The sequence below is a fragment of the Armigeres subalbatus genome, chromosome 1, assembly GCF_024139115.2.
Source record: "Armigeres subalbatus isolate Guangzhou_Male chromosome 1, GZ_Asu_2, whole genome shotgun sequence".
Taxonomy (NCBI): Eukaryota; Metazoa; Arthropoda; class Insecta; order Diptera; family Culicidae; genus Armigeres; species Armigeres subalbatus.
In genome coordinates, this window is record NC_085139.1 from 9,987,041 (window position 1) to 10,007,444 (window position 20,404).

The following is a 20,404-nucleotide window of genomic DNA, read 5'->3' on the forward strand; positions in this document are numbered from 1 at the left end:
TCTATAAAAAATATAATATTTAACTTGACTGATGTATGACAGTCAGACAGACAGTGATTATTGTTGTTATTGATACACAATCGATTTTTTGGAGTGCTGTCAAAAATCGACTTTTAAAATATTCGGGGGAAATTGATCCCTTTCCAAGAACTTGCTCTGATAAAATTAGAAAGACGCCCTCATGTTTTTAAAACATTTTTCCTTCAAAATACGCGGAATTTTCGAATTGCTGTGCGTATTCATACACGATTTTTGTTATTGAATTCGGCATCACATGCAATTTTCAAATTTGGTTGACTTGATCCCCTTTCTATGATATCTACGCAATAAATAATGTTTCCTGCCAACCCTTCATCAAATCTGTCAAATCTACAAATAATAGAAGCCTGAGAACCGATTTATATTTTTTGAATTTTTTCGCCAAATTTTTGTATGGGTGACTAATGGGGGATCAAGTGTCCTCATATTGAGGCAACAACTTCAAATCCAAATATCCTAAAGCATTGATGGAGTGTTGACATTTTCATCAGTACAGATCATTAAGCATATTTATGACATTGTGCTGTTAAAAACGAAAGCATGTGGTCATTGTTATGAAAAGTTGTTAAAATTTTGCGTGGCCAATAAAAAAAATCTGCAGAATAAATAAGGTTGTCAATCCAAAAAATAACTCACCACATAAAGGTCATTTGGCTAAAGGATCTGTACTTAAAAATATGCTAGAGCAAAACTACTTTAGTTCTCGATAAAACAGGGGGTGATCAAGTCTCCCCGGGGATCAAGTCTCCACACCTTCCCCTAAAATATTTTTTTCGGAACTCAGAACATACGATCTACTCGATCAACCAAGCCCTGAACGAAGTATTCGTGCAAAGCTAAACATCCCAGCAGGTCCAATGTGTAGAATTTCACTCATTATGTTTACTAGCTACTACAGACCTTTACGGTTCTCCAAAACGCCCAGGAGTTCAAAAGATGCGATCTACTCGATCAACCAAGTCCTGAACGATGTATCTGTACATTTCTAAATATCACAGCAGGTTCATTGAATCGATACGATTTCATTCATTATTATCTCAAGCTATAATAGGCCCTACATGATTCGACGTTCTTCGACTCAATATCGACTAAAATTGCCACACTAGAAAAAAAATTTCTCGCTTACTCTGATGGTTCTTTCGAACAATTTTCAATTTTTCGAATTCTATTCCACATCTCAATGTATGCTTGAGTCAATGGACCTTTCATAAGCGAATCATAGAAGATCGGTATTATAGACCCTATTTAGAGCTCGGATCATGTGTTCTATCCAATGAACCAACTTAATAATGGTGTATGATATGATATCCCAGTAGGTTCATTGAGTTGATATTACTTCAATCATTATTCATACAAAAGGTTCAACAAAACTTGTTGCTGAAGGGACCATAGACTCATGGAAATATTGAGATGTGGAAGAGAAAGTCGTTCGAGAGCTGTAACAGAGAAACTATTTTTTAATATAGCATAATTTGCTTCGATGAGTCTATATCGAGTCAAAGAACATCGATTCATGGCGGGTTGACTGTACTTGATCATCCAAGTCCGTGTGCGTAAAACAAATCGCAGATTAACCTTATTGACATTGTGCATCTTGACTCAAGATTATTTTGGAGCACCTTGGACATTGGATCTCATGTTCATGGAAATTAGGATCATATGCTTGGGATTGGATTGGGTAAAAACCGATAATGAGGATATTTCGAAAGTCTTACTATATTATACTATACTGACCCGGCGAACTTTGTCTCGCCCAAAACTGATCAATTTGCTGATATATTTTTTACGTACACAATTTATCTAAAAAACAAACCGGTTTTTCAAAATAATTTTTCCTTTTTTAGACATTATTTTATCATGACACTTTTCGAATTGGGTGTTTCTCCAGTCAGCGGATCGACCGGTCGTCAAAGTTTAGTTTTGCTTTGTGCGGAAGGCAAAACGATCGGCCGGTCGTCGTGATTTTGTTCTGCTTTGCGCGAGTGAGTGTGTTATTTCCCATCCCATAGATCACATCTCTTACCGAAGTGAATCCAGATAAATTATCCTTTGTAACTAAAACGATATCCTATCCCAAGACAATCGTGGAGATGCAGAGGTGCTCTCGGTCTCTAGTAGCAACGAGAGTCGAACTATCAATCCTTCCCATCCTATATGACCGTAAGGACGTTATTGACTTTAATTATTTGGGCTCCCAAAACGTGTACATTGAGAATGGGTAGCTAATCCCAAGCCCCATTTATTGTGTTCTTTGTACAATCTCGCAAATTCTAGTCAATCACAGAGTAGCAACTACGAATTGTACGGTCATAATGCTCATGCTCATGCTCATTATTTTATCATGACACTTTTCGAATTGATTTAGTAGCCAAACCAAAATTAACAAAAATCGATCTTTCCGTTATCTGATGATAATGTCAACTTAGATGACATGATTTGAAATTATCATACAAAATGCACGACAAACCATTTCATCGGAGAGATTTCGATTTTATTTCGAATGTCATTTTTTTTTCAAAAGGAAAGGGATATAAATTAGCAAAAATTGAGTTGTCTATTCTTGAGCCATGCGCTCAATTGTATGAAAAACAATTTCAACGAAAAGATTGGGCATTGATCTTTAAAGTATTCCATTTCATCTTAACATTTTTCCTCGTAAATTGAAGAAGAAAGGGGATATGAATTAGCAAAAATTGGGTTGTCTTTTCTTGAGTGATGCGCGGTCGTACAAATGCCAACGTTGTTTTATATATATAGATTATGAACGAAACTCAAGAATATTTTGGGGGTATACCGACGATGAGGACATTGTTAAAAGTCTTGATTGATCTGATGGAGCTCCGTGAGCTGAGCTCCAAAACGTTTTGGAGTACCTTGAGCATCTCGTATTCAAGATAATTGGTTTTGCATCATGCGTATATGCCTATTGAACCGGATTGGGTGTATACCGGCGATAAGGACATTGCAAAAACCTTGGTTGGTCCAGAACTCCAGAACGTTTTGAAGTGCCTTGAGCATCTCGTATTCCTGAAATTTAATCACATGCATGACGTTCAGGATACCTCAACTTGTCTGAATATTCAGAACTATCAAACAATATGATGTAGTATTCACACATGCCAGATTTATTTGCATGCTATCAGAAGCGAAAGCTTCCCAAGGTCTGATCATAATACCTGGTTTACAGATTGTCTGTGTGTGATAAATCGGCCTAAATTTTCATACCAACGAAATGAGTAGCATAAAATCCATGATAACACTCATTTGGGTGCTATAATGAGTAACCAACATCAGAACATTAGTTACATGACTACAGTTTGCTGAATTAGTATTGATTGAAATAGTTTGATTAACATGACGTCAAAATTTTCCAAAGGCAAGTTCATCTATCGCTTCATGGCTTGTCGAGCTTTGCAATGTAGCGCGATAACATAGAATCTGGTATACTTGGCCAAAACACCCCCCTTTGATTACTAGAAAACTATAACTAACTTAGAAGTAAAATCAGTTGGTAACTTTAAATATTTGTGAATATAATATATACTATGTGAATGAGGAAGTATTTTTGTATTACATAATGAAAATAATTGCAAAATACAAAAAGTTGCAGTTTTGATGTAACTTTTCATGATTGTTTGCTCAACATTCTGGAGCGACGCTAGCATACTGCACTGGAACACTCAGTTGGGCACCAAAATAGCTTTTCTCAGTAATCAATATGATATAAAATTGCTTCCGCCTTCAAAAAAGTTATAGTTTGTATGGGGAAAATCTTACATGGGGGGAAGGGGGTTTTCGAAAAACCCGGAAAATGTGCTTAAGTAATTAGTGTTCGACCCCTTACAGTAAGTTTAGTCCCATTCTATCCACTTGTCAGCAACAATTTTTTTTCTTGAGAAACAAATTAGCAGCGTTACCAAAATGAGGATAAATTAATTGGGTTGAACGTTTATTTTCTTTTAATTATTTTGTTGTTTATTTAGTTGATATAATAGTTATGGTCTGCAGGAGTTCCTCCAAAAATTCATCCCTGCATTCCATAAGAGATTCAATCAGGAGTTCCTTTAAGATACCTCTAAGACGTTTTACTGGGATTCTCGAAGAAGTTTAACCTGGAACAATAGTTTTTCCCTAAGGTTCTTACTGGGATACCTTGGTAGTTTGGTCGAAAATTCTATACAGGATTTCACCTCGAAGAATGTTGAAAGCTTCCAATATCTTGGTAGCCAAATGGCGTCAGACGGCGGTACCAAGATCGACATAGGCGCACGGATCAAGAAAGCAAGGGCTGCCTTTGCGAGTTTAAGAAATATCTGGAGAAACAGGCAGATAAGTGAACGCACCAAAATACGAATTTTCAACTCTAACGTGAAATCTGTGCTGTTATACGCTAGCGAAACATGGTGTGTATCAGTGGAGAACACTCAACGGCTGCAGGTGTTCATTAACAGATGCCTGCGGTATATAATTCGGGCCTGGTGGCCTCACAACTGGATCTCAAACAACGAGCTCCATCGTCGTTGTCACCAGAGGCCGATAACAACAGAAATTCGGGATCGGAAGTGGGGCTGGGTCGGCCACACTCTACGTAGGGGCGGAAACGAAATCTGTAAGCAAGCATTAGACTGGAACCCAGCGGGACATCGCAGCAGAGGCAGACCCAGAGGCTCATGGCGGCGAAGCCTCAATAAAGAAATAAAAGAAGTCGACCGAAATCTAACCTGGCAACAGGTTAAAGCGATAGCCGGGCATCGCTCAGGATGGAGATCTTTCAAGTCGGCCCTTTGCACCACCGGAGGTGTACAGGATCCATAAGCAAATTTCACCTCGATCACAAGATCTAGACCTGTGCGCCGATTGAAATATGTATTTAAAAAATTGATAGATCATGTTCAGCCAATGGCGGTGGCGTGGCGGCGTCACGCCGCTGTGGATCGGTGGCAGCGTGAGTCAGCGTGAATTAATTTCGTGCATTACAAATTCTCCACAATTTATCCGGATGTTGCTCCATCAATTCCTCCGAATTCCTCCAGGAATTCCTCCGGAAGTTTCTGATTCGAAAACGAAATTCTTCCGAACATCTATCTTAAATTATTGCCGTACCACAAAAGTTCAACTTAATAGACGCAGTGGTTCTACGCCCCAACAAAAAAAAAATTATTGCCAAGTATTTCTCTGTTAATCCTTCCAAATATACCTTAGAAATTCCCTTATTTTCTCGGTGATATCTTCAGCAATTCACTTAAAAATTCTCTTAGAAATTTCCACATCTCCTTTCCCAGAACTTCCACCAGAAAACCATTCAGAAATTCCCATGTTCACTTTGAATTTCTGCAGAATTTTTTTTTTTCTTTAGGAATTTCTCCGGGATTCGAAAACGAAATTCTTCCAAACATCCATCTTAAATTATTGCCAAGTATTTCTCTGTTAATCCTTCCAAATATACCTTAGAAATACCCTTATTTTCTCGGTGATTATTTACTTAAAAATTCTCTTAGAAATTTCCACGTCTCCTTTCCCAGAACTAACACCAGAAAATCATTCAGAAATTTCCATATAAACTCCTCCTGACATTTTCTCTGACGTTACTCCGGAAATTCCACCAAGATCTCTTCATTAATTACTTCGAGGTCTTACCAAAAAATTCCCCTTGGGTTTCTGCAGAAACTCACGTGGAAGCCCTTGATAGACACCTCGTAGTCACGCCCCGGGAATTCTTCCGAAAATTCCTCCACGAACTCTCCCGGAAAATTGTTCCTTTTTTTTCTGCGGGAATTCTCCTTGAAATTCCTGGCAAAATTCGTCTGCAAATTCATCTGGCTATTTCTGCAGATATTCTAACGAAAATTTCGTCAAAACGCTTTCGGAATAACCTACAAAAATTTCGCTGGAAATTATTTAAGGAATACTCCCGGAAGATCCAGCAGCAATTTTCAAAATTTCTGCGAGTACTTCCCCTGAAATTTCTACAGAAAATCATCCAATATGCTCTTCAGGATTTTCCGAGATTTTTTTTTCCAGGAGTTCGAAGCAATATCTTGAAACAATAAGCCCGGAAATTCTTCTCGAAACTCTCCCAATTTTTCTTCCAGGAATTCCACTATGTATTCCCCCAAAAATTTCGTTTTTCCCCCAAAAAAACGAATTTCTCGGGAAATAACTTTAAGAATTATCTCAGAATTCGTTAAAAATTTCTCAAGCTATTTTGCAAAAAAAGTCCTTTTTCAGGAAAAATTCCCGAAAGGATTTCCTTAGAAGTATCCGAAAAGAGTATTCTTAGGAGTATCCTAAAGTAATTCTTGAAGAAGTTTGCTATAAATTTCCTTGTTTGAGTCCCAGAAGGATTCTATGGAAAAAATCTTGATGGGTTTACCTATGGATTTCCTAGAGGTATTCTCAGAAAAAAATCCTAGAAGAATATCCGAAGCAAATCTAGGAGAAATTTTTAAATAAAAGGTTTCTTAATGAATTTTCTAAGGAATTTTCAGAGAAAAGTATTTATGAATTTCCAAACAAATTTTAAATAAAGTTTTGAAATAATTTCAGACTGAAATACGAAAGAAATTCTAGAAGGAATTTCAGGGGGCGTTCTTGGAGCGATTCCTTAGTTTTCTGAAGAATAATTCACACATTTTCAGAAAGAGTATCTTTATGTTTGCCCGAGAATGTCTTGAATAGAAAGGGATCTAGTGGTCATGTATATTTGGCCAGGCATATTTTTTTACGTCGCACTTTTTGCCAGAGAATGGCTCCACGCTAGTTGCAGTTTGTGAGTAGATCCAATGATTTATATTTAAAGACTTATCGACAAACACCACCTCAATTTGTCAAGCTGAGTTGATCGGGATATGAAAGTCGGCCCTCCAGGCCTCCCATCAAAAATTCGTTTTTGGAGTGCACTTATTGCCTTTTCGTTATACGTTCGCGTACAAGAAAGACATGAAAATTAAAATAACTTTGAACTTATCTATTTTCACATCTTCGAAATCAATTTTCTTGTTTATACTCATCTTAGTGTTATGAACGCTTCTTCTTCTTTATTCTGCTTCGGATCTGACATTTGTAAATCCTGATGTTAAGGGCCAGCTGCTTAACTATACGCCCATATTATTACGAATCATAATAAAGGTTCCTCTAAATCAACGCGGTGTTACTGTTGCTATAGCTGACAGTTTGTCGCTTTGGTAAGGAAGCGTCAATGCAGCCAAAAGAGTCGTTGCGACAGTGACAGTTCGGGTCAACCGGGTCAACCTTACAGCTTCTCATTCCCATAAAATCTATAGGTGGAATCCATAAAATATGTGGCGTAAAAATGTAGTGATCCACCCCCAATGGTCACTATTTGTAGTAACATGCAATTATGTATGATGTGTAACATATCTTACATAACAATACTCCTACAAATGTAACGTAGCTTATGCATTAGACCTGTTCACCATTTTCAAAAGTATTCCAGATTCAAAGTGCCACCCCTCTATTTCAATGAGTATCTTAAATGGAGTCTCCTGACCAATTTTCAGCCAAATCCATGAAGATTTAGAGGTGCATCAAACGAGATTTGTGATTTTTTAGACTTTTTCGTAGAAATGTCGTCTGAATGCATCAATTTAACTCCACATAATAAAAGGATTAGTCGTTGATAGCTTCTTTAGACTATTATCTACCACTTTGTCATTGATACTAGGATGTTTAGAGGGCTTATTCTATGACTTTTTATTAGATTTAGCTGAAAAAATGCCTGAAAACCAGAAAAATAATTGTAGGTGCTTCTGGGAGTAGTATAAATTTTCAATGTGTGCCCAATTCAATTTTTCCTTTCATTTCCTTCGAGTGTTACGGAAGTTTCATCCATACATCACTTTATTCTGAAAAATAAGCTTCGCCATGTAATACTGCAGTTTTCATGAAATACTCAACATTTGAATAGGGTAGTCAAGCAAGACCATTCCCCCCATGCTAAAACAAAGTTGACCATGATTTATGAGCAATGTCATCCTCTATTTTCGACACACTGGTATGGATCTAGAGTGGGCTATGTGGTAGTGTCAGGGCCTGCAGATCAAGAGGTCCACGGTTCGGTTGTTGAGGTAAGTGCACAAGATTATATCGCGCACGTCCTGTTTCTTCGACTGTTATTTCTAAACTACTGGAAATTTCGCAATGAAACTCACGCAGTGTAAATACCTAACACATACTGAAGCCGTCTTACACAAAATTTCGTTATAATCAACTCAGGCGAGATATTATCGATTATGGTGCAATTTGATTCCGTACGCCTTGTCCTTGACAATTCATGGTCAAATCTGTTGGCCGTACGAATAGCCTTCCATTCGAAGTTTGTACAACAACCTCTCCCAGCACATGCACCTATACAAGTGGAAGGGAACGGTGACGGTAACGGCAGGATTTAACAGAATAAAATATGGGCTAACCGTCAAAAAAAAAAACGGCGACTACAACGTTCCATTCCATTGCGTTCAGGGCTTGAATGTTTTGGTTCGAAACTCCTGCTGCACTCCTTAATATTTAGCTCTTGGACTCCTGATGACCAGACAGCAACCTACCGAACATACCCACCTTCCGACAAATTCCGTACGATATTACCTACAACTTTTGCAGCCAATCCGGAACCGTTCTACTCAGCTCTTCGTGCATCGGCTTAAGCGCCACCTTCTTATCATATGGACCGTTTTTCTGTCAAAGCCCGCTATGAGACTACCCTTCTCAGGGCGGATCGCAAAGTTATCGACAGAATCCAAACTAAACAAATAGGCACACTCAATCAGGACAAATTAAGTGGAAACTATGGCAAGAAGAGTAATTAAAAAGGGAGCTAAGAAATTGAAGTCAGCTAGAACTGAGCGGCATAAAACGTTTGAGCTAAAAACTGATCCAAGTTAAATTAACTTAAGATTCAAAAACTAAATACAAGGTAAATACTTGTATACGGACGGTCACACTCTTATGCAACGTACACACCAGTCAAGCAGTTTGACGAACATTGACTCCGCCCCCAAGAAAACGCTTCGGTTGCTGCTTTGCTTGAATGTGTGTGAAGTTGTTCGACCAACCATTTGACAGTTGGCGGCTCGGTTGGAAAAAATGAAACGGTTTGAATTTGGTTTGAGTTGTCGGGGGTGGAGTCAAGGTTTGCCGAACATGTTTGAGCATTTGTAGTGAAGTTGCACAAACCCCCATATATTTTTTGATGGTTGGTGCTCAAGTTGACGCTTCGGTCGTTCGTGTGTGCTATTGTTGGTCGAATAAATTGATTGTTCGTGCCGCTGTTGGTAAAACTTGATGGATGTTTGAATAAACGAAAGGTGGAGTCAATGTTGGTCAAACTGCTTGACCGTGTGTACGTTCCGTTAGGTTGGCTTTTTCACACACGGTAGTGGCAGTAGGTCGGACGGGCCTACCCTCCTCCTTGTAGGTTGGGCTGGCCTACACTCTCCCCAATAGGTCGGACGGGCCTACGCTCTGAAAGAGAAGCCAACCCCCTGGGGGGCGTGACATATTTGCAGAAAATTATTGATACACAATCGATTTTTTGGAGATGTGTCAAAAATAGACTTTTAAAATATTTGGGGGAAATTGGTGCCCTCCGATTTTTTAAATATTTGTCCTTCAAAATACGCGGAATTTTCGACATGCTGATTTGATGAACGATTTTTGTTATTAAATTCGACAGCACATGCAATTTTGAAATTTGGGGAGACTTGATTCGCTTTCTATGATATCTATGCAATAAATTTTTTTTTCCTGCCAACCCTTCATCAAATCTGTAAAATCTACAAAAAAAAATTAGAAGCCTGAGAACAGATTTATATTTTTTTAATTTTTTCGCCAAATTTTTGTATGGGTGACTAATGGGGAATCAAGTTTCCCTATATTGAGGCAATAACTTCAAATCCAAATATCCTAAAATTTTGATGGAATGTTGGCATTTTCATCAGTACAGATCATTAAGCACATTTATGGCTTTGTGCTGTGAAAAATTGAAGGCATTTGGTCATTGTTACGAAGTTGTTCAAATTTTGCGTGGCCAATAAAAAATATTTAGGAAGGTCAAAGCATACAAACCACCCTGCAGAATAAATAAGGTTGTCAATCCAAAAAATAACTCACCACATAAAGTTTAGTTCTCGATAAAAAAGGGGGTGATCAAGTCTCCCCACCTTTACCTATAGTTAGAAGTTCGAAGTGAAAAATGATATGTTAGAAGTGAGAAATGAGAGGTAAGAAGTGAAAAATAACAAATTGGAAGTGACAAATGAGAAGTGAGAAGTGAAAAGTTTGAAGTGAGAAATGAGAAATTCGAAGTGAAAAGTGAAAAGTGGGAAGTAATAAGTGAGAAGTGCGAAGTAAGAAGTGAGAAATGAATAGTGAGAAGTGAAAAGTGAGAAATTCAAAGTGAAAAGTGAGAAGTGAGAAGTAAAAAGTGCGAAAAGAGAAGTGAGTAGTGGGAAGTGGGAAATGAGAACTGAAAAGTTAGAAGTGAGAAATTAGAAGTGCAAAGTAATAGCGAGAAAAAAAAGTGAGAAGTGAAAAGATAGAAGTTAGAAGTGAAAAATAATAAGCGAAAAAAAGAAGTCAACAATGTGAATATGTGTGATATAAGAAGTTATAAGTGAGAAATGAAAAATTAGAATTGAGACGTTAGATGTGCAAAGTAAGAAGTAAGAAAGAAATAGTGAGAAATGAAAAGTGAGAAGAGTGAAGTGAGAAGTGGGAAGAGGAAGGTGAGCTGCGAGATGTGTGAAGAGAGCAGTAAGAAGTAAATAGTGAGAAGTGAGAACTGAGGAGTGAGAAGTGCGTTGTGAGAAGAGAGTAGTAAGAAGTGAGAAGTGAGGATCTAAGAACGAGAAGAAATTTTATTCTTTCTCTTCTCTTCTTTCTTGTTTCTTTTTCTGTCTTCTTTCTTCCTTCTTCTTTCTGTCTTAATTTTCTGTCTTTCTTTCTTTAGAGATAACTTACTTCTCACTACTCAACATCTCGTTTTTCTATTCCCAATTATCATCTCTCTCTTCTCACTTCTTACTTCTGTTTATCTCACTGTTCACATCCTGCTTCTCACTTCTCAACCCACAACTTAACATCTTACTTCTCACTTCTTATTTCCCACTATCCACTACTCACGTGTTACTGCACACATATCACTACTCAATACTCATTTCCGTTTCTCAGTCTCTCACTACTCTGCTTTACTTATTTCGAACATCTCATATCTCAATTCTCGCTGTTCACTACTCACTTCGAATATCTCACTTCTCGATTCACTTTATAAGGAACCAAATTTAAACTGTTCGGCCAAATATAAGTCTCGATACCTCCCTAACAGGTCCCTTCAATATCGAGCAAGGGAGAGTTCACTGTACATGAAGAAGACTTATATGTACTTCAAAGGCCACCCCGGGTTTCATTTGAGTAAATATTAATAATAGTAACATCGACATAATAGCATTATAGCATTATAGCATAATTGAAAAGTACCTAAATCGATGTCTCCAGGAGCGTTTCAACACTGTAAAGGTTATTTGGGGATGCACGTTGCAAGATGCATCCTGAGAACAAGTGTCCGGTAGGCCAAAGGGGCCACACTCTTCTTTAGAAGGAACTCTGGCAATATGGGTACCGAATTTTTTGGAGTAATTTCTGCAGGGGTGGCCACAGTCTGACATGAATATTATTATCGCTCTCTAACTCGATATTATATCCAATATCGAGTAAGGATGATTCCATAACTAGCTAAAAGAAGCCAGTGGTTACAGAACATTAAATTCGAGAGTGTTCATTCATCTTTTTATAAATCCAAGCCAATATAAATGTTGCCTTATTATTCATATCGACATGATCCCGAACAATTCCATAAATTTATATCTCGTATTGCCAAAGTTTGTTTTGAATAAGTTTATTTATGGCCACTTCAAGCTCAGCGGTAGCTTATTTCTGTGATCTAGTCATTTCACGGCTAAATAAAACGGTCCAGAGGCCTTATTGATGTAATTAAATAACTTTAAGAGCAATAATTATTCACGAGGCGAAAATTAGCACTCAACCCTATGCAGTGAAGTAGATTAGTTGGATGAAAGTTAGAAAAGGTTCGAGCCAAGTGGGTCCGGTTATTGAGCGGATCGAAGCATGCTATAGCTTTACGAGAGAACGTTACCATGCCGACCATTTGGAAGGAGGGAGGGGCGGATTGCGTCAAGCAGCTCACATGCCGATGGATGTTTCTTTTCGGTCCGATTGGTTTCGATTGCTGTGCGATTTGGTTCTGTTTCTCAATCGGTTTTGTTTTTATTTGTTTTTCACCTTGTTTCTATATGACTCTTTACAATATTTAACAAACATTTTCTCCGTCTGTCAGCTGCATGAAAAGGGCGGTGTTGGTAATGGTTTATTTTCATGATATGAATTGGTTGGATTACTCTGCACAAATGAAATTCGAACAGCTATCTGACAGTTTTTTTTGTATGATTGGGAGTTTTGAAAGGTGGTGGTGATGTTAGAAAGTAAGATTCGCGTTGGCTTTCCGTCATTCCTTTATGGGGTGATTTGAAAGATAGAATAACTTACACGAACACGATAGAGTTTAGTTTGTCGTTAGTAGTAGTTGATAGGTAAAGGAGTTATGATAGTTTGTTGGTTTGTTCTTGTTTTCGAATAGAGATATGTTGTTTTGTGTTTTGTGATGACTTTATAAAATTTGTTTTGCCTATCCTAGATGGGGTTTCAAGGAGTAGAAGAAGAACGAAACTCATTCCTGTATGCAGGTTTCCAGAAGTACGAATGCAAACCGAAGGAAAGTATACAGAGTATTCACAATTGGCTGTATTTTAAGAATTTCCTTAATTAACACTTAGTTGACTGATTTTTTGTTTAATAATTTTCCTTGTTTGGTGTTTTATCTAGATGTTGAAAAACTTTTTGAAGCGAAAAAAGACACTGAAACAAGAGGAAGTATCAATGACTAACAACGATCGTTTGTATGTTTTTTTTCCTTCTGAGTTTTTACATCGCACTTTTCTATTTCTTTTTCTCTGTGTATGTCATTCTTTCCTCTTCTCGCTGATTTCTTAAAAACATTTATAAAAATACGCTTTTGTGTCTTAACCCTCGGCCTCTCACTTACGCTAATAATACGATCATTTACGATTCCTTCGGCCGCATGTCAATTCTCGAATACTTGATCAGAGTCTATGTCGTTATGAATTTGAAATTGGACGAACACGACATACGAAATAAAAAACCTCAACTCCTTGATCATGCGTTACTGAACAAATACAGAACTTTGAACAATACTTAACTAACACTGGATTTCTTTTGATTTTTCCAATCCTCCTTCAACGCGGATGAAAATGATCACCCTTTGGTTAACTTGATCAGTTTTGACAGTCGAATTAGTACAAAAATTCAACCCATTGTTTTCAAATGATTAAATCATAGCCAAAAATTTCGGATCACGTTGCCCTAAGAATTAGTATTCCCACACCTGCGAAGCAGAGTAAGTAGACCCGTGTGAGTAAGCGAATCCAGTCGAGTGAAAGCATTGTTGACGGGAAGAAAGAAAAACAAAAACACTTTGTTAGATTTTATCTCACACCGTTTCCAGGAATTTCAGCACCCCGCAAATCGTATTTCACCTTAGTAAAAACATCAAAAGCATCTAATGATTAGTTAGATAATGCAGATACAGGAATTATTGACTTACCGGATGGCCTGCTTTTCCTACTGGACCGACTGGACCTGAATCACCTCGCATTCCCATTGGACCCTGTCATAGGAAACATAGAAACAATTCCAGAATTAGAATCAATTTCATTTTTCTCCTAAGAAACTTATTAACTCACCGGCAGTCCCATCGGTCCATATTCGCCCTTCTGCCCCTTCTCTCCCCGATCGCCCTTTTTGCCGTCGTACCCCCGAGGACCGGGCTGTCCAGGATGACCGAGAGGTCCGGGTGGCCCGGGCGGACCCGGTGGCCCGTACACCATCTCCCCCCGGTACGGTTCATCGGCCATTCCCTCGTGATCCTGCCGCCGTCGCATCTTCCTAAACTTCTGGGAAACGTTGGAAAGGATATTGTTGATATGATAAACGCTTTTTAACAGTCACATAGAGAATACTCACGCCATCTCCTCGATCTCCTTTGTCACCTTTTACACCCGGGTAGCCCGGCGGACCGGGAAGACCTGGTGGACCCATGAGTCCTGGAGGACCGATGTCGCCCGGGTCGCCCTTCTCTCCCGGTGGACCTTGGTAACCGGGGAGACCGGGGGGTCCTTCGATGCCTGCCAATAGAAACAAATGATTAGTTGCGCCACCTATGTTGTCTGGATTGAATCATCACCTGGTTCTCCGGGCATTCCATCCAACCCCCGAGGGCCAAGCGAACCCGGTGCACCGACTTCTCCAGCGTCACCTTTGTGTCCCGGTAGACCATCCCGACCTGGTAGACCCGGAGGTCCGGGTGGACCCGAAGGGCCGCGGAACTGTGCTAACGTTGCTTCATCGTAGTCGTCATCCTTGTTGGGGCCCTAAAGGTGCATTGACGCGTGTGGCGAAAGGAAAACATGGTAAATTAATCAATATTGCATGGTTCAATAAATCACCCCCAGTCAGATCGGGCGGGAAAATGTAGGCAGGCAACACGCCAGCAAAAAAAAGCGCATTCCGCCCATGGCTTAATATTTAAATAAATGTTCCAATGTAGCAATGAATGCCACGCAGTAGAACAGGAAAACAACACGAAATTAATTCGCACAGATTCTCGCCTACTTCGCTTTGGCTGTCAGATTTTTCGTTCACTGCCAGTGTGGATGCAGATTTCGAAAAACTCTTCCGCAAAAAGTCGGCTGCGGTGTGTTACGAAAAGGGTGACGTGGGATGCACCACACTATAGGGTTATGGCAGATATTGCCGACCAGAATCAACGAAAACGACGTTCAAGTACGATTGACCGATTTTAAACAAAATTAAAGAATTTTGTCGGCAATTATGCATTCTAAATAATTTTCAATTTTGGTAGATCGATGCTTCAAAATGAGCTGAAAAAATATTACATTATTGGTTGACATGTAGCTTTTAGTTAACTTTTAGTTTAACTTCGGTAATTAGACTCCGAACGGAAACATCAACCATAACCCTACGTACCCACAACGCTTGCTGTGAACGGAAAGGGTACCCGACAGACAGATGGATGATTTTATGTCTGCCAGTGCGCCATTCCTTGGATGCGTCGTCGAGAGGAACGTGTGAGGTGCACGTGCGCTGGACGCGGAGCCAAGAGCGGCGAATTTATTGCGAAAATAACTTCGGCTTGTTCGACTCGCCTACTGATGCTGATGATGGTCGTCATAACACTCTTAGCGAGCTGTCTCGGTGGCGTCTGTTCGGGCAAATATGAACTCGACGGCGAAGGGATTTTCTCCAAATGCTGATTTGTTGTTTTTGAGTTTGTTTTGCTCATACTTTTCGAGTTTGTTGACTGTTTTGTAATTATACGGCGCATGGTGCTCATCTAGTTGGCCATGATTCATAGATGCTAAGTATGTAAGTACTTGCTAGTGGTGTGGTGGAATTCGATTGATTGGTTTCTTTGATTTCAGTTACTTCGCAAGTAAAAGAGCTCAATACTTCTCTCTCGACGACATCCTCCACACATTTCAATGAAGTTTCATCCTCTTCCCATGAAAATTGTAGCCTTGTTACTTATTCTGATGCATTGAATATTTTCAAAATCTCTGCGTAGTTTGGTCTGCGCTATTTAATATAGGTTTGAAAATCATAAAAAAATCGCTGGTTTGCATAACACGTGCGAAACAGCGTGCGTGAACTACATTTCTGCAACTTTGGAAAACTAAAAAAAGGAAATTTTTATTCACCTCTACCCTCATTGTCGGACCATCGTAGCTTTTGAACCAATCCAATCCTTCGAATAACTTTCCTACTTATTTTATTTTGCTGTTGTGCATTTCAACGTGAAACCTAGAACGCTGCTGAGACGGAATTAGGTTCTGCAGCATGACGTCACGAATGAATGCGGTCCTCGTCAAATGAACGTTTTTGACAGTTCAGTAGTACTTTCCACTGACTCCGACGAGGACTCCGACAAGGTTCGAGTTCGTGATTGGTTGGCTGCCTCCGAGTCCAACGCGAAGTACTACTAATCTGTCATCAGTTTGAGGTTAGATACAGACGCTGCAGAACCTAATGGGTTTACGGAAAATTTGATCAAATTACCAAAGTTAATTTGACAGCTGATTCAGTATGGAAGAAATGTCACTTTTCCGTACGGAATAATGGTACCGCCATCGGGGGTGAGAATGGGTCATCGCTCTCACCGGCAGCCTGGAGGTCGGATAGTAAAATCGTTCAAAAAGGTCTCTTATATTTTAGTCTGCTTGCCCTCCGATACATTCAATCTATTCTACAAGCATTCTAAGAGTGAAATCAGTAGTGATTCATTTTGGTTGCAAATTTTCGAATACTATTCTAGTTTGAATTTGAGCCAAAATAGAACAAACTCACAGGCTTCCCCAGCAGTGTTCTATTCATGTGTGATTGTTTTTCCATTAAATATATGCAGCAGCAAGAGGAAGGCGCGGTTAATGCAAAGTGGATTGATCCGTACATAAAATGACGCATTCATGCATCAAAACAATTGAAAATTTTTTGAATCTCGTGATTGATTCGTGGTTCAAATGCAGAAAATAGAACTGAGCGGTATAACAGTTTTAAACTTTTGAATCTCGACTGTTATAAAAAATGAATCTTGAGCCCCTGCTGGGAAAGTGCATAATTGAGATTCATATTCAAACCACGGGACTGTCACTTGTATACCTCCACCACAGTTTGTTTCGTAGTCAACATTGGAAATTCCGCACTGACAGCCATAAGGATAATCACGGGAAGAAAAGAGATAGGTGCGATCCACACTGACAGTTCCATAATCGAAAAGCAGAAGAAAAGAGACTGCATCTATACTACGAAAATACAACCAAAACATCAGACCCCCGATTCAAACTGGCAGCCCCCAACGATTTGAATCACTGCTGATTTTACTCTAAGTACTTGAAACAGTGACTCATTCTCACCCTCATTTGACCCATTGTCACCCCCGACGACGGTACGGAATATTTTTGTAAGGAAAAGTGACAGCTCCATTTACAGCAGGCGTTATCAGGGTTACGAAATTTTCTCTACTTGTCTGCTCCGTACTGCTCACGGAATTTCAAAGCGGAATCATTCCGTGATCATTCCGTATCCTATTTATTTGCACAGTACTTTTCAGCAGCGTACTAGCCTCAAAAAGGAGTAAGGATGAATGAAGAATTTTTTAATTATTTTAATAAAATAAATTTTACTCATACTATTCCTATACTTTTTCGCTCAATTAGAGAATTCTTTTTGGATATCGAAGCGACCGCAAATTTTGGTAAATAAATATCTGAACGCTTCTATGTAATTCAATTAGGATGGAATCAGATGCGCATCCACGTTCCGAGTCGTGGGTAGGACAATTAGGAAAGGCCAATTCGGGCAAAAAATCTCATATTAACATTAGCATTAAGCGATTCGCATAAATTTTAAGGTGTAAAACCCTAGACTCTTGTATGGGAGTAGCATCTCTGCTGGAATCCGTTACCACCGAGGCACTCTCCAACAGTCGAGATCTCCCCTGGCCACGTGCTTGCGAATATTTTAGGGGGAAAATGGACACCTATTAAAGAAAGGTGCCGAGAAGGAGAACTCTACGACATCTCAAAAGAGACTTTGCAACTATTAGTGTGGAAGGCATAACAGTAGGAAACGTTTTGGTGAAATACGAAAAACATAAAAAAAAATAATAATAATAAGACATGCATAATATGGAAGAGACGAGCCTGCGTTCGAGCCCACGACCTCCTGCTTATAGTGGGCTTCGTAGCCGTGCGGTTAGCGACCACCTAGCTTGTCTCCGACTGGGCAACCGTTCTGGTGTTGAGAAACCGCCCAAGCAACCAAAAGTTCACATTTATTCCATACCGAACCAATTAATTCACTCTTGGTTCACATTGAGTTCCAAGCACCTTAACAAAACTTCAAAGTTCACTTTTGCGCTCCAGCCATACAAAAAATTACTTAAAATGCAAGATGATTAAACCAACACATCCCATCTTATCCGTATTTTTGGTTGCTTGGGCGATGCACACTCTACGTATACTGCCGATGAAAGCATAACCGTCTCATGTTGATATGAAATCCATTTCAATATGGACCAGTTATGCTTGTGGTGGCAATATATCCAATCCTAAAATATTTAATCAGGACTTGAAAAGTTCTTTCGGAGAATACTTCAATTTCAAGAACAAACATTACTTATCCAAGATTATTGGGGCCTTCCAAAAAGCTGACATACAGGATTATCGAATATCTTTTCAAACTTTCAGCAGAAGTCACGGATCACAGAAATTTGTATAAATCATCAATGGTTTCAATCAATTATTTCCAACTGCTAGAAGTTTATAAACTTTACAAATTACGTAACGCTTAGAGGGGAAAGGGGAGGTTTAGTGAAGTGTAACGATCTATACAAAATTTCCAGATGTTTCATACAAAAAAAGTGACATAGGGGGGAGGGGGGTTGTAAAAGTCCAATTTTTGCGTTACGTAATTAACGGATCTTCAGAAATGGTTATGAATCTTGCGACTCAAAGCAAACTACCGAGACATCGCATGATTGACAAACAATGTTTTTGAGAACTCATAAATATGTACCATCCAAATTTCAAGCGAGATTTCGGATATTTGTGGTTCCTCAGATTTCAATAAATCTTCTGACGTTTGTATAAAACTTTTTCCCTGGGCTAATTAGAAGCCATTTAAACAGCAACATGTGCAAGAATGGATGTGCAAGCTGAGGATTAAAGGCCGTTTCTTCAACTATAGCATCATCAACGTGAACTGCCTACACGAAGGGAGACCCGACGACGAGAAAGAAGCGTTCTATGCACAGCTGGAGCAGACATACGATGGATGCCCACTACGGGACGTCAAAATCGTCATCGGTAACACGAACGCACAGGTAGGAAGGGAGGAAATGTTTGGACCGGTCATCGGACCGGATAGTCTGCACACCGTATCGAATGACAACGGCCAACGATGAATAAACTTCACAGCCTCCCGCGGATTGATAGTCCGAAGCACCTTCTTTCTCCGCAAAAATATCCACAAGGCCACATGGAGATCACCTAACCAAGGAACGGAAAACCAAATCGACCACGTTCTAATCGACGGTAAATTCTTCTCCGACATCACGAACGTCCGCACTTACCGCAGTGCGAATATTGAATCCGACCACTACCTCGTTGCAGTATGCCTGCGCTCAAAACTCTCGACGGTGTACAACACGCGTCGAAGTCAGACGCTGCGGCTTAATATTGGGCGGCTACAAGACGGTAGACTAGCCCAAGAATACGCACAGCAACTGGAAGTGGCACTCCCAACGGAAGAGCAGCTAGGCGCAGAGTATCTTGAAGATGGCTGGAGAGATATTCGAACCTCCATTGGTAGCACCGCAACCGCTGCACTTGGCACGGTGGCCCCTGGTTCAGAGAAACGACTGGTATGACGGCGAATGTGAGCAGTTAGTAGAAGAGAAGAATGCAGCATGGGCGAGATTGCTGCAACACCGCACGAGGGCGAACGAGGCACGATATAAACAGGCGCGGAACAGACAAAACTCAATTTTCCGGAGGAAAAAGCGCCAGCAGGGAGATCGAGACCGTGAAGAGACGGAGTAACTGCACCGCGCTAATAACACACGAAAGTTCTATAAGAAGTTGAACCGTTCACGTAAGGGCCACGTGCCACAGCCTTATATGTGCAAGGACATAAACGGGAACCTTCTTATGAACGAGCGTGAGGTGTTCCAAAAGTAACGGCGGCGGCACTACGAAGAGCACCTGAATGGCGATGTGGCAGACGAAGATAGCGATATGGTGATGGACCTGGGAGAACGCGCGCAGGACATAATCTTACCGGCTCCGGATCTCCAGGAAATCCAGGAGGAGATTGGCCGGCTGAAGAACAACAAAGCCCCTGGGGTTGACCAACTACCAGGAGAACTATTTAAACACGGTGGTGAGGCACTGGCTAGAGGGCTACACTGGGTCATTACCAAGATTTGGGAGGAGGAAGTTTTGCCACAGGAGTGGATGGAAGGTGTCGTGTGTCCCATCTACAAAAAGGGCGATCAGCTGGAGTGTAGCAACTACCGCGCAATCACATTGTTGAGCGCCGCCTACAAGGTACTCTCCCAAATTTTATGCCGTCGACTATCACCAATTGCAAGGGAGTTCGTGCGGCAGTACCAGGCGGG

General features: G+C 40.0%; 1 protein-coding gene across 15 annotated transcripts in view; it reads right to left on the minus strand.

Moving 5' to 3' along the window:
* The window catches only part of LOC134221577 (collagen alpha chain CG42342), a 638,959-nt gene that overhangs the window by 54,392 nt on the left and 564,163 nt on the right, over positions 1 to 20,404 (minus strand). For 11 of the 15 annotated variants that reach the window (XM_062700773.1, XM_062700777.1, XM_062700769.1 and 8 more), the window contains 4 exons: positions 14,393 to 14,579; positions 14,173 to 14,333; positions 13,893 to 14,102; positions 13,754 to 13,816 (listed from right to left, as the gene is read on the minus strand). In XM_062700773.1, coding sequence (XP_062556757.1) covers positions 13,754 to 13,816; positions 13,893 to 14,102; positions 14,173 to 14,333; positions 14,393 to 14,579 — 621 coding nt within the window. Of the gene's footprint in view, positions 1 to 12,309; positions 13,535 to 13,590; positions 13,686 to 13,753; positions 13,817 to 13,892; positions 14,103 to 14,172; positions 14,334 to 14,392; positions 14,580 to 20,404 lie in introns of those variants that run through there. The other 4 variants (XM_062700835.1, XM_062700788.1, XM_062700830.1 and 1 more) reach the window with 3 other exon arrangements.